The sequence below is a fragment of the Trematomus bernacchii genome, unplaced genomic scaffold (assembly GCF_902827165.1).
Source record: "Trematomus bernacchii unplaced genomic scaffold, fTreBer1.1, whole genome shotgun sequence".
In the NCBI taxonomy this organism is placed as follows: Eukaryota; Metazoa; Chordata; class Actinopteri; order Perciformes; family Nototheniidae; genus Trematomus; species Trematomus bernacchii.
Window position 1 is genome coordinate 6,352,298 of NW_022987689.1, and position 12,851 is coordinate 6,365,148.

The following is a 12,851-nucleotide window of genomic DNA, read 5'->3' on the forward strand; positions in this document are numbered from 1 at the left end:
ACAACACTTTTGTCCCTGATGCTACGGAGAGTGCGAAACAAGTCCTTGTTAAATTGAGATTTCTTTACATACTTTGTACTAAATAGAATTCTGACAGTGCTTTGTTTTGTCCAAAAGGACTGAAGATACACAAGGCTTTCTTGTGAGGGACCACCTGCTGGTCTTTCATAATGCTGTCCACACCTTCATGAGATGAAAACAGACCCCCCCCCCCCCCACCCCACACCCCCCACCCCACACCCCCCACACCGTAGTGCTGAGTTTAGGAGTTGGTGCTCGGCCTGGCTGTAGTGTTCGCTGCAGACGGGAGGGCGACTCGCTGCTCGTCCATCCGTTTGGCCTGAGAGCGCATGATGAGGCTGAAGAAGTCCTCGTCAGGTACAGTCGGACCTCTGATTGGAGGAGGGGGAGCGGCACAGCGCTGGTCATCCAAACGGGACCCCTGGTAGCAAGGAAAAGAGCGTTTTGGAAGCACATTATAACTTATTTTGTATTCAATGTAAAGTAAAAACAAAACTGTAGCTCTATATTTGGTCAGATCAGGTACCTGGCACTTGACGAGCATATCGAAGAAGTCGTCGTCAGGCTCGGCGTTGTCGGCGTTGGCCATCAGGTGGCTGAGCACCGCCTGGTTGCTGTTGTGATGGAGCCTGAGCCCGGGCAGGCTCCCCCCCGCTGCTGACGGCCCCTCTAACCGCCGGCCCTGTGCGCCTGACACGTTGGCGGACTCTGATACAGCTGCAGAGTGAGAGAGACATTTTGAAATGACAATAGATAAAAAGGGAGACGCATTTTGGCAATCGGATGATTTTTAAGTCAAAAGTGAGGCAAGAATCTGCAGGTTTGATACGTGTTACAGAGGAGTTACTAATTAACATACTGCGATACTGTAAGTCAGTCGCTATATATTGCAATTCTTAAAACTTAACACACCAAAAATCTGAGCAAAATAGGTTGAATCCGAACAGTTGAATCCGAACAGTGGGATCTTCATTTGCATTTATCGCCATAACACTGATTACCCCATAAAAACATACTTTTATAAGGCTCATGTATTTACAAATTAAATAATAAGTAAACTACTAAAAAATGATAATACATAACCAACAGAAGATACTCTTGATATTTTCTTACACCATTACTATTGAGTGTGGATGCATGGACTCACATTTCCTGATGACTGTGGGAGGCGACTCTGGGCCGCTGCTTAGCGATAACCGGCTGCCCTTATCCTGGATTGAACAGCGTTGGTCATCCATGCGGTTGCTCTGGAAACGGCTCAGCAGGTCAAAGAAGCCCTCGTCTCCCAGCATGTCAGGACTGAGTCTCTGATGGAGCACAGAAACAGGAACATGAAACACAGCTGAAGGGAACCGGCCGCCTGATGACAGCTGTGGGATACTGACTGAGATCTAGGTATTTGTGTGGTTATCAGCTGAGTACACCCTGTGCTCTGTACCTTCTGTGGCCCCTGTGCGGGGGTCTGGCTGCTGTCCAGGGTGTTGCTGGTGTCCTGCAGGACCTTACTGGAGCCACCAGACTTGAACTTCTTCCCACGCAGACGGCTGACGAAGAACAGCTTGGAGGAGCCCTTCGTCATGGAGGGTTTGGACTGTTTGGTCAGGATGTCACTGTTCCACTTCTGTCCCTTCAACACACAGGAATGGATTATTACCACAATGCAGGGGGGGATTTTGGGTAAGACAATAGACTTAGATAATATCCAATAGATCCTTTATCAGCTCCAATAGGCTTGGAGATGATAAAGGATCCAATCACCTGGTCAAAACTTGAGATATATCTTGTTTTAGTGGCAAAGCATGAATAAGATATATCATCAAATGAGCACCCTGTGTGTGTGTGGAGTGTGTGTGTCATGTAACAGGAGAGGAGTTCTTACATTCATCTTGTCTGGAGTGAGTTTCATCAGCTCCAGGTTCTCCATGCTGTGTCTTCTGCCCATCCTGGGTCTCGCTCCTAAAACACATACAACAATTACAACACTATAAAACAGCAGTGAGTGACACAATCTCATTGTTAAAAGAAAACATATAACATATATCTCACCATGCAGGCTGTAGTCTATCTCCTTGTTCTCTGAGATCGTGGAGTTATTCGTGCTGTAACTCAGACCCAGAACCATCTGGAGATCAGACACGTTCATACGAGCCGTCAGCTCCCCTGTCCTGTCTCCAGTCTAAAAAGACAACAAACACACACATGGGGAATGTTACTGCTGAAGGATTCTTACCTGATTTGTTAAGAATCCAAAGTAAAACTCTAAGCTAAGATATAAGGATATTTTACGCTGCTTTCATTAACATTATATACCTCTTTGCAGATCTCCAGGTGTTTCTCAGCAAAGTGCATAGCTTGGTCATGGTTCCCCAGTGCAGTGTAAGCATTTCCCAGACTCCAGCAAGCACGGCCCTCCCCAATCCTACATCCAAAGAACACATTTAAATACACGTACGGGGTAAGTGAATGTGGCCATATAGTTTTGAGGGGAATTATTGCGTTAGTAAATGTGTGTGTGCGTACCTGTCATTGAGGTCCTGGGCTATGATGAGGTGTTTGAGGTGGTAGTCTATGGCTCTCTCATAATCCTGGAGAAGTGTGTAGGTGTTGCCCAGACTGTAGCAGGCCTGCGCCTCCACTGCTCGATCCTTCAGCTGCCTCGCCAGCTGCAGTGTCCTCCTGACAAACACACACACACACACACACACACACGAGCTGGTTCAAAATGCTGCTGACAGGCCCCTTCCACACGGAGACGAAAACGAAAACGAACCGAGGTCAATATCAAAAAAGTCTTCCGTCCACACGGAATCGGCACAAGAAACGTGTCCGTCCACACGAGACCGCTCGACCCTCTGGAGACGCTGTAGTACATATGCCAGGCCTGTAATGGCGCATTTCCACTACACGGCCTCGCTCTGCCTCGCTCTGCCTCGCTCGGTATGGCTAGGCCTCGTTAGGACTGGCTCAATTTATGGCGCATTTCCATTACAGTTTAGGAACTGGGGTAGTATCTATAGTAACGCAGTGTAGGCGGAGCCGTGACGTCATCTTCAATGAGAACCCCAGAAAAACAACACAGCCGTTAGCTGTTAGCACTCAGAGCTCACAGCTCCTCATATCTGTTCAGAAACTAGACAAAAGTTAAACAAGTACAAACCACAGACTGCCTGTGTCATGGCGAATACAGTCGCTGGTTTATTTATGTCTGTATAGGCCGTTGTTGTGAGTGTGGACGGTCGGAGCATATACTGCGTTAGCTTAGCCGATCTCCATTTAGAAAACACGCATTTTAAAAGGTTTTTCGCCTGCCGTCTGTCTGCAGACTTGACAAAGCATTAATTCATGGTTTTTACTAACCGGTATCAGTATGTTGTTACTTCGGCATCATTTTGAAACGTGTATTACAATTAAATCACGGTCAAATATGTCCATCTTGTTGTAGTTGTAGCCCCCTTGCCAGCTATTCGCTCTCTAGTTTAGCATACTCAGCCCGACTCAGCCTCGTTGTCTCTGGCCCTGGACCCACGATTTTATGAGGCCAGAAAAACTGTGAATTAGGACCCGCCGGCCGGTACTAGGCCAAGTGGAAACGCAACCAAAAACGGGCCGCTGACGTCACAGCCCTCTTAAACCGTGCTCCGCGCTGTAGTGGAAAACGCGCCATAAGTGGCGTTGTACTTCCGCCACAAAATACACCAAAAGCAGCGATTAAGACGCCCCGAGCATGGTTGCCATGGTTGCCTGGTTGCCCTTCTGGTTATTCTCCGCGGTGGATTTAGCGGAGAACTACATTTTAGCAACATGTAGTTCATGTAGTTCTCCATGTCCACTTGTTGCTGATGGTTGTGGTAGAGGAGCTGTAGATTTTTGCACTAACATCTGTAGCATGGTCGAGCTGTAGATTTTTGCACTAACATCTGTAGCATGGTCAGTAGCGTCTGGAGCACGAAAGCAACCCTGTGATCCGCCATTGTTGTTGTTGTTGGCGAAACGCATCAGCAATGACGCGGGTGACGCGGGGGTGAGCAGGAGAGGTGGGGAGAGGCGGGGCTATGATCGTTTAGGGCAGGGGTGTCAAACTCAATTTCATCACGGGCCACATCAGCATTATGGTTGCACTCAAAGGGCCGGTTGTAACTTTAAGACTATATCATTAATTAATATAACTTCATAATTAACTACGTCTGAAAGCAGAAGTCTAGAGCAAATAATTGCAAGTCTCTTCAGTAAGAATGTCACAATATGATTTTAAAAGAAAAGCCACATTCTGGAAAAACATTGATTGTGACATTTTGAAAAAGGGAAGTGACATTTTGAAAAAGAAATCTATTTATGAGAAAAAGGCTAATTCTAAGAAAAAAGTCAAATTTGAGATGCATTGTGGGACATGTCGTTTATGGGCAACGTGCTTCTGTAAAGTAGCATGTAACCGTATAATAAACATATTATATTCTTTGCAAGCTCTTGTGGGGCCACATAAAATGAAGTCGCGGGCCGGATTTGGCCCCCGGGCCTTGAGTTTGACACCCCTGGTTTAGGGCGTACACACGGTGCCGCAAGCGTTACGTTACCAGACCTTCCTTTTTACTATAAGATAGTGAGATTTCTTTACAGTTAAAAAAAATGGTATAAAAAAGCCATCTTTATGCTTTATGGTGTAACACACTTCGCAAAGTGGTCTTTCAACAGAGACTTGTCACCCCACACCCCACATCTGTATCTTGTTTGTAGGATGTAGAAAGAGAGGGAAATGTTAAGTGGAGTGTTTGTTCAGTGAACCTGCCTCTACCCTTCTGGTTCAACCAAGACTACTGTAGTTTCAACCAAGAAATCTATTCAGCCAACATATGTAAAGGATCTTGTCTGTCGAGTAAAGTATAACAGTTCTTGGAAACTGCCTGCAAAAACATGTATGCATGCATGGCTTGTTATTAGGGTTGCAAAATTCCGGGAATTTTCAAAGATGGAAACTTTCCATGGGAATTAACGGGAATAAACGGGAATAAACTGGGAATTTTCTAAATTGAAGTTTGGCTCTTCATAGGGAACTTAAATATAGTTGGGGAAAGTATATTTTAGCATAATCTTGACTAAAACAAACAGATGCCATTCAAGTACACTTGAATATCCATGCCATAGCACACTGCTTACTGCATAGCTATTGAGACCACACCCCCTACAGGCACTGTGCATTCCTCCATCACATGCACAGATGATTTCGAGAAGCCTGGATCACACTATGGGACTTTTTGGAGGGAGAAGGGCTCTTTTCATTTAACATTTTGAATGGGACTTTGTGGGGATTTTTGGATGGGGGGTGCATTTTTGTTCATTTTTTAATGAGTGGGGTTGGGGGGGAATATTTAACTCAACATTCCTGTTTTCGTTCTTCAATGAAACAAATAATTGTTCAATAAAAGACTTACAACTTGTTCTGTTCTACTTAAAAAAATAAAAATAAATCTGTTGAAATGTCTTGTTTTTTTGTTTAATTTTGCATCGAATATTTCCAAAATTCCCCAGCTTAACTTCCCATGGAAACTTTCCGGAAATGTTCCGCCCCTTTGCAACCCTACTTGTTATACAGAACATTTAAAAAAGATAATATGAATATGTAGGCTGTGGCTTACTTGTAATGTTCAGCTGCCACTTCAAATTCTCCCAAAAAGATGTAGGCGTTCCCCAGGTTGCAGTACGCCCGTCTCTCTGCAGAGCGGTCGCCAAACTCCTTAGCTATGCGCAACCGCTGTTAAGAGAAAGAGAACAGAAGAGCCACAGAAATATAATTATTATATCTATTAGAATAACTTTCATTGCAGGAGTAGGTTTGCTTTTCAATATAGTGTAAAGACTGTGCCAATATGCTTTGATAGCAAAGTGGTTTTAGTGTTATACCCCACCTGTTCGTGAGAAGCAACCGCTTGGCGAAAGCTTCCCAACAAGTAGTACGTGTTGCCGAGGTTACCATAGGTTCGACCCTGAGCAGCGCGATCCCCAAGCTCCTTCACTATAGCCAAGTTTGCCCTGAAAATACACAAACAGTCGGATGAAATATGAATGGGTAAAAGCAGAAAGACATTGTAGAATTGCCCATATCACCACACTGTACAATCACTTACTCGTAATACTCGGCAGCCTTCCCCAGGGCCTCCATCACCTCCTCTGGGAAGTCTCCCGGCTCCGCTCCACTCCAACAGATACTTTTGCCTTTGGCGTGGTAAACATTCCCAAAGTTATACAGAGCTCGCGCCTGACCCACCTAAAACAAATCAAGGGAAAACATGTCAGCGTGGAAGGTAAGTGTGGTCTGAACGCCCGATGCACTACAGAATATTTCACTGCATATAGATCATCTCTTATTGGCTTAAAGGTCCCCTATTATACTGTTTTACAACAACATATTATAGGTCTCAGATATATACAAAACATGTCTCTGAAGTGTTTGGCTCGAAATAGCAAAAGAAATTCAGACAGGTTTTTATAAATTAATCAGGACAAAAAGAGAGAGATTCTTTTATTGAAACTTTCCGAATCTCTTAACACAAAGGGGTATTTATGTTTAAAAGACATGAAAAAGTGCATTTTGCATAATAGGTGACCTTTAAACATCCTGCTGACCCACCTTATCATTGATGTCTCTGGCTATGTCCAAGTGCCTCTGACAGCAAACCACAGCCTCGTCAAACCGCCCCAACACTTTCAATGTGTTACCAAGGTTTCCGCTGGCTTTGGCTTCTCCAAGCAGGTCACCAATGGTCCTATTCAACACAAATCATGTTAGTGATAGAACATATCGTGATGAGCTGCTGTGGGGTTCTTGTGAGGGTCTAACCTGGTCAGGGTGAGGTCATGCCGGTGGAACTCCAGGGCCTTGGCGTGGTCATGCAGGTGGAAGTAGGCATTGCCCAGCTGGCTGTAGATGGCACTGAGTACCTGCAGGTCCTCTGTGCCCACCTGGATGGCCGCTTCGAAGAAGGAGACCCCTGCCCTGTAGTCGCCCACCTTACAGAGCCGCTCACCCTCCAACGCCAGCTCCAGACAGGACACCTCCATCCTACAGCAGAGAGGAGCAGAGTCAGTCTGGCTACTATCTGAGCAGCACTGAAGAATCCAAAGACAATGATAAAGGCCCAATAATGAAGAGCTTGTTGGAAAGTAGATCTTCTCTGGCTGAACTCTACAGCCAACTGAATGAACTCCACTTGCCAGCAGGGAACAGAGCGAAAAAAAACAAGCTTTTATCTACTTCCTTCCAACTACCTAGAACAATGGCTCGGCCTGGAGTCTGTTTGTTACTGTTTGGTAGATCTCACATTCTTTGGACAGGCCTCAGAAAGTGAAGTCTGTCCAACTACCTGCGTGCGTCTCTGCACTCTCCTGAATCTTCAAAAAGCCGTTTACAGCTTTACAGCTGTGACTACTAACAGTTGTCATGTTCATTATTTGCGCTTATTATATGTTTATTCCCATAAAGATAATTATGGGTTGTGGCTGTAGAGGGGATGGATTGTCAGTGTTGCCAACTTGGGAACTTTCTCTCTCGTTTAGTGACTTTTGGAGTTAGTGCTACTAACTACTACTACTACAACTACAACTACTTTTCCAGGTTGTAGTTACAAAATCAATATAAAGAAAGAAGGGTTAGACAGAGGAGACCACTTAAACAGCTAGGCTTATTGAGTAACAAATGAGGTTAGGCACAGATGAAAGAGACTCATGACAATTGTTTGGGACTTATCTATTTTTAGATCAGGCGGCATATGAGAACAAAGCAAAACATTTTAGTCTGCCGACTTTAGTTTTTCAGGAAACTGTATTGTTGGGAAGTGATAGGCTCCAAACAAAGTCAAGTTCTCATTTTATTGAGATTGTTTATCTCACGTTTCCTTGAGTACCCACCCAAGGTTTTGTCTGAAAACTTCCCAAAAGCGACCCAGAAAAACCAACCTAAAGACACAATCTAACAGTGGATTTGTCATGTGAAGCAATATCTATGGTGTGCTATTAAAATAACAAAGTAGCTTGTTTCATCATTCAGGCTATAATTGGTGAACAAAACCAAACATGGCGTTATGAATAAGTCAAGTTAACAACATAAGTTTCAAACACTAAAACACTAGCCTACCTGCTGGCTTTTCGGGTCCTACGACAACAACAACAGCGCATGCAGCTTTTGATAGGCATCTACTGAAGTCTCCAAAAGAAAAACTTTAAGATTGCAGCTCCTTCTTTTTGTGTGAAGCATGGAGAGAGCAAAACAACTTGTTCTCTGTACTCAAAGAGGTCGTCAAGATTCAGCTTGATGCTCATTTAAGTCTTTAAAAAAGTCATCTGACATCATAGAGCTATTTTAGCATCACTCACGCATTGGAAAACTTTCAAGGAAACGCGTGTGATGCCGTCAGAGTATTTCCCTTCAATGCATGGCAGCATGGAAACTGCTCCATCAGCATTTTCTCAGCTAATCTGCTTGTCTGTAAAGCGCTCTCTGCTGAGCGGGTCACCTGAGATAACGGCTGTAGTGCGTACCCGGCAGATTATGTCGCTGGTGAGTGTTAAGTAGATTTATTAGATGTGTCAGGTGCAGGCAGACTCTGTAGGGAAGTTTAATGGAATCAAGTAATTATCCATAACAATCCAGAGAGTAGTTTCCATTGGGAAAACATATCCTCCCACCAAGCAGACGCCTACTCTATCCAAATAAATTTGACACGTGTGTGGTGAAAAACAAAGCTATTGCAATGATGAATTTTTCAAGGCTTATTAAATATTGAAGCATGCGAGAGCAGGACACACCTGCTGCAGAGCTCTTTACCTGTGTATATAGGGACAGCTGGCTTACGCCTGTTTGGGGAAACTGGCCTGCCCTTAGTCAACAATCCCACAGAAAGCTCTGTGACATTACCTTCCAACTCTATCATTTGGACTGCAATTCTTTTTTTCATAATACACACCCATCTCTTCCTAAACAAGGTCAAACATAAATAACTACCGTATCTGTAACCTGACACATTTTATGTAACAAGGGTTAAAATAATGACAATTATAAAGATATTTTTCTTCTCTAATTACATCTAATCATTTAACTCACAGTCCCTTCTAAAACGAACAAGGGAAAGCAAAATGTAAAGAAAAAAGAGACAGGAAATCTACTCTACAACCATACTTTAGTTGAGAGGCGAGAGACTCCTACCTGTAGCGGACATGAAAGGACTGCTCCTCAGATCCCATGCTAACCACTGAGCCACTGGTATCCATCGATGTGCATAATATGAGTTTTTGTCACGGGAAAAAAATGGTTTTGTTTAAAACCAAGAGCCACCAAAATAAAATAAAAAGTCTTTGGTTGAATAGGATTAGGCAAACCAGACAAAAAGGTCACGGAATACAGGTCTGAGCGTCCCTCTGCTGAGTGTGGACAGGGGGAGGAGACCCCTCTGAGTGTCAGACAGAGCTGCAGAGTCCTGAGCGCCAGTCCATTCGGCTGCGTTCGTCTACTGTGTGTTTTTGCGTCACTGCACCTCAGCGGCCCTCTGTGAAGAGAACACAAGATGCTGTATGTGAAGCCTCTTTCTGGCCATACGGTGCCATGGCAACGCCAACCAAACAGCAGCGTGCACAAGCAGGGCAGGCAGAAAGTGAGGGAGCACGGCGGGAATGAAAGGATGGGGGTCAACACCCGGCAAGCTGTGACTCAATTCATCCAGGCTTGGAGATGTGTGTGTTCTAAAGTTGCTGAGAAAGCAATGAACTCTATGCAGGCAGAGATGGCAGAAACATATGATCTGAGTGTGTAAATGCAATCAAGAGGGAGAAAAGAAATGCAACCTGCTTGATTCATCAAGAAAATGGTGATTCAATTAAAATTGAAGCTCGGAAAAATGGGAAAACAGAAGATCCTACTGTGCGTATGCAACTTCCACCAAAGGAAAAGACAGTAAGCAACCTACATGGATAAGATAGACCCAAGCAAAGACCAGAGCTAATCATTACCTAATTTCTCCATGAGGTCATATTAGCCACACCCATTTGTCCCCCACATTTAACCCATCATCCCCCCACACACAAAAGGGAAAATGGGGCAGAAAGAAATGACAAAAATAGCAGTGTGTTTATTTGAAAACCTTCCAGAGACTGTTAAAACACATGGCATTGCATTTTATAGTTTAGGCTCTGTATATGAAGGTTCAAGGTTCTTTATTTAGTCATACGATAGGTGACCACCACTGTGCTCTTTTTCTAGCAACTCAACGTGTCCCGCACCACATAGGTAACTTAATGCATTACTAAATTGCCTTATTGTAATATTACTTCAAAGTAAAAAATGTAATGTACTGTGACTAATCCAGGCCTAGTCCTACTGACTGTACATAAAAGGAGGCCAGTGTTAATAAAGTACTTTTGATTAGGACCTTTGATCTGAAACATGCTTAGTTAGCAGTTTTCTGTATAAAATCAGCACTGAGCTCATACTGCAAGAAGAGAAACATCTTAAAAACAGATGACAAACAAAACAGAAACAAGAACTGTTTTGACAAATTGCAGAACTTAATCATGCCTTGTTGATGTCAGAATCTCTTTTTGTTCTGGTAAATTCCTCTTCATGAAAAGGCTCCACAGTGTGAGTGGCGGTGGTAATTCAACACTAAAGCTAGAACTGAGGGCTCTTTTTACAAGGGTTAGCTTGAAGATACATAGATAAGCCTTGTTTGTGAAGAACAAACAACTGTGAATATAAGAGTAGTGTTTTGGCTGCTGAATGCTGATATTGCAAGAGGAGGCTTGTATCTTACCAATGCATTAACTTAACAAAACAGCCTCTGGCAATTCATAGTACATATATATGGAATTGTCTGACATTAAAAAGCTACACAAAATGATCATCTCTTGCCCAGCCTGTTCTTCCTGCTGGTGTGTGAATGTGAAGTTATAATACAGACTATGCTTTGTTAGTGTGTGCACTACATGTTCCTAGACATTATTATAATCACCTATTGATGTGTGCCAGTGTTCGTGCAGCCTTTTCCGCTATTGTATGCCAACTGAGTGTGTTTTAAAGAGACCTGCCAAACTACAGTTAAAGTAAGCATGAACAAGTGTGTAACAGGAAGAAAAAGGTCCATGACTAAAAGGAACATCAAAGGACACAAGAGGTTGTTTTGTAATGACAGCTTCACGCAGGTAATCACTGACTCTTGAGTCCCAAATAGGACATGATTTCATCTTAAATACACACAGCAGATGGGACCTATTTGTATTGTGCTTACAGGCCATTGATGCACCAAAATGACTACTGACACATACAGCCCAATCTAAATATGGAAACACCTTTCAGCATTACACCATGAGCCAGCACCAAAACAATGAAACAGCAACATAAGTACTGGGATACTGACCTGGGAGTCTTCCACACAGGAACAGGAAATCTGGGAAGCCTGTAAGGAAAAGTGTTGTGACCATGAATAACTGTACACCTAAATATAGTGGTGTTGCAGAACAAAGTATATTGAGAGTATTTTGCCTACATGATTATGGACACTATGATACATTGAAATCACACTAAATAAGTGGAGATTTACACCCTCAGTTTCTAGTTTATGGGATACATGAACATGGTATACATAATAACTCAATGAGGGAAGGCTAAATATTAGAAACCCAACTCACAATAAGGCAAAAATATTTCAACAGACTCTCAAACTACAGCCTCCAAAATAACCATCCATTTTTAAATCAACACCTTTGTTTTTCAACCAAAAAATAATAATATATTCCTCGCAGGGTTGTTGCATTCGTTTTAGTTAAGTTTACATTATAAACTGGCAACTGATTGTACATATGCCATACTGGGTGAAGTGTGTATTTTTGTAAAAAGTGTGCATTACTAAACTGGCATAACATGTAATAGGTTAATGTGACATGACATATGAATGAACGTGGACAAAACTATGCAACACAAATGCAGTTAAACAGTTAGTATGTATACTATTTAGCTATATGCATTTAGTCAGGTTTAAAATAAAACATATGTTTATGATTCTTATAGATATAATCTGGCAGCAAAGAAACAGTAACATTATTGCTTATCCGAATTCCGTTATGATTATTTTTACAGGACAAATAACTGTCAGTATGAGCTTCTACAGACATATTTGTTTAGCGTTACTCGTCAATAAGAGGGTTTGAAGGGAGGATTGTGATAAAACACGATCTTGATGCACTATATTTTGTCTTAAATTTAACACCGACTCAAAGACTCAACATTGGGCAGTGAATTCACCCCTCTTTAGTTACACTATCACATCCAGCTAGAGATTAGCAAACTAGCATGTTAGCTGCTCAACTTACGTTAGACGATCCAGTTCGAACAATGGTGAATTATCCTGTTCTTTTCTTTACTTTCTCACAAGAATAAAAACATAAGGTCGATTTTCTTAAACGCAGACGTCTGTTATTTAGTGTCAAACTGTACTATAGTTAGCCTTACACTACATTGTCCTTTAACTTTTGTAAAACTTCTATTTAACTTCGGGCGAGAAAGAAGAAAAACCTTGCGGCTGTACTGTTTTCGGCGAGTAGCCACTCAGTGGGCGACATTCAAAGATAGCCACGCCCTGAACAACAGTCATTGGACCAATAGATTTGAATAGAAAAGAGGTGACGTATTTTCATTATTTGGCTGTCAGTACCAGACAAGCAAACTTTATCATGTATGACTTTTAGACACTTTTGCTCAGTGTAAGCACAAAGGGACACCTGGCCGCTGTCAGGGTGTAGTCAGACACACTAAAAGACTCTCAATAAGTGTCTAAATACATTGTTGTATTGAC

At 42.8% G+C, this 12,851-nt stretch overlaps 1 protein-coding gene across 3 annotated transcripts; it reads right to left on the reverse strand.

The window, feature by feature from the left end:
- Positions 1–235: 235 nt before the first annotated feature.
- Positions 236–12,574, reverse strand: gpsm2 (G protein signaling modulator 2). 3 transcript variants are annotated; one of them, XM_034137710.1, is made up of 16 exons: positions 12,370–12,574; positions 11,418–11,456; positions 9,215–9,554; positions 6,854–7,075; positions 6,644–6,779; positions 6,141–6,280; positions 5,922–6,045; positions 5,652–5,767; positions 2,542–2,697; positions 2,332–2,440; positions 2,068–2,197; positions 1,901–1,977; positions 1,460–1,642; positions 1,169–1,328; positions 548–738; positions 236–442 (listed from the first exon to the last, which is right to left on the reverse strand). In XM_034137710.1, exons 3-16 carry the CDS (start codon positions 9,277–9,279, stop codon positions 263–265), a joined length of 1,989 nt encoding a protein of 662 aa, XP_033993601.1. In that variant the 5' UTR covers positions 9,280–9,554; positions 11,418–11,456; positions 12,370–12,574; the 3' UTR covers positions 236–262. The 3 variants fall into 3 exon arrangements, with proteins under 3 accessions (XP_033993601.1, XP_033993600.1, XP_033993602.1); XM_034137709.1 differs by having other exon boundaries at positions 1,460–1,648; XM_034137711.1 differs by lacking the exon at positions 9,215–9,554 and having other exon boundaries at positions 1,460–1,648.
- Between the last annotated feature and the right edge of the window lie 277 nt (positions 12,575–12,851).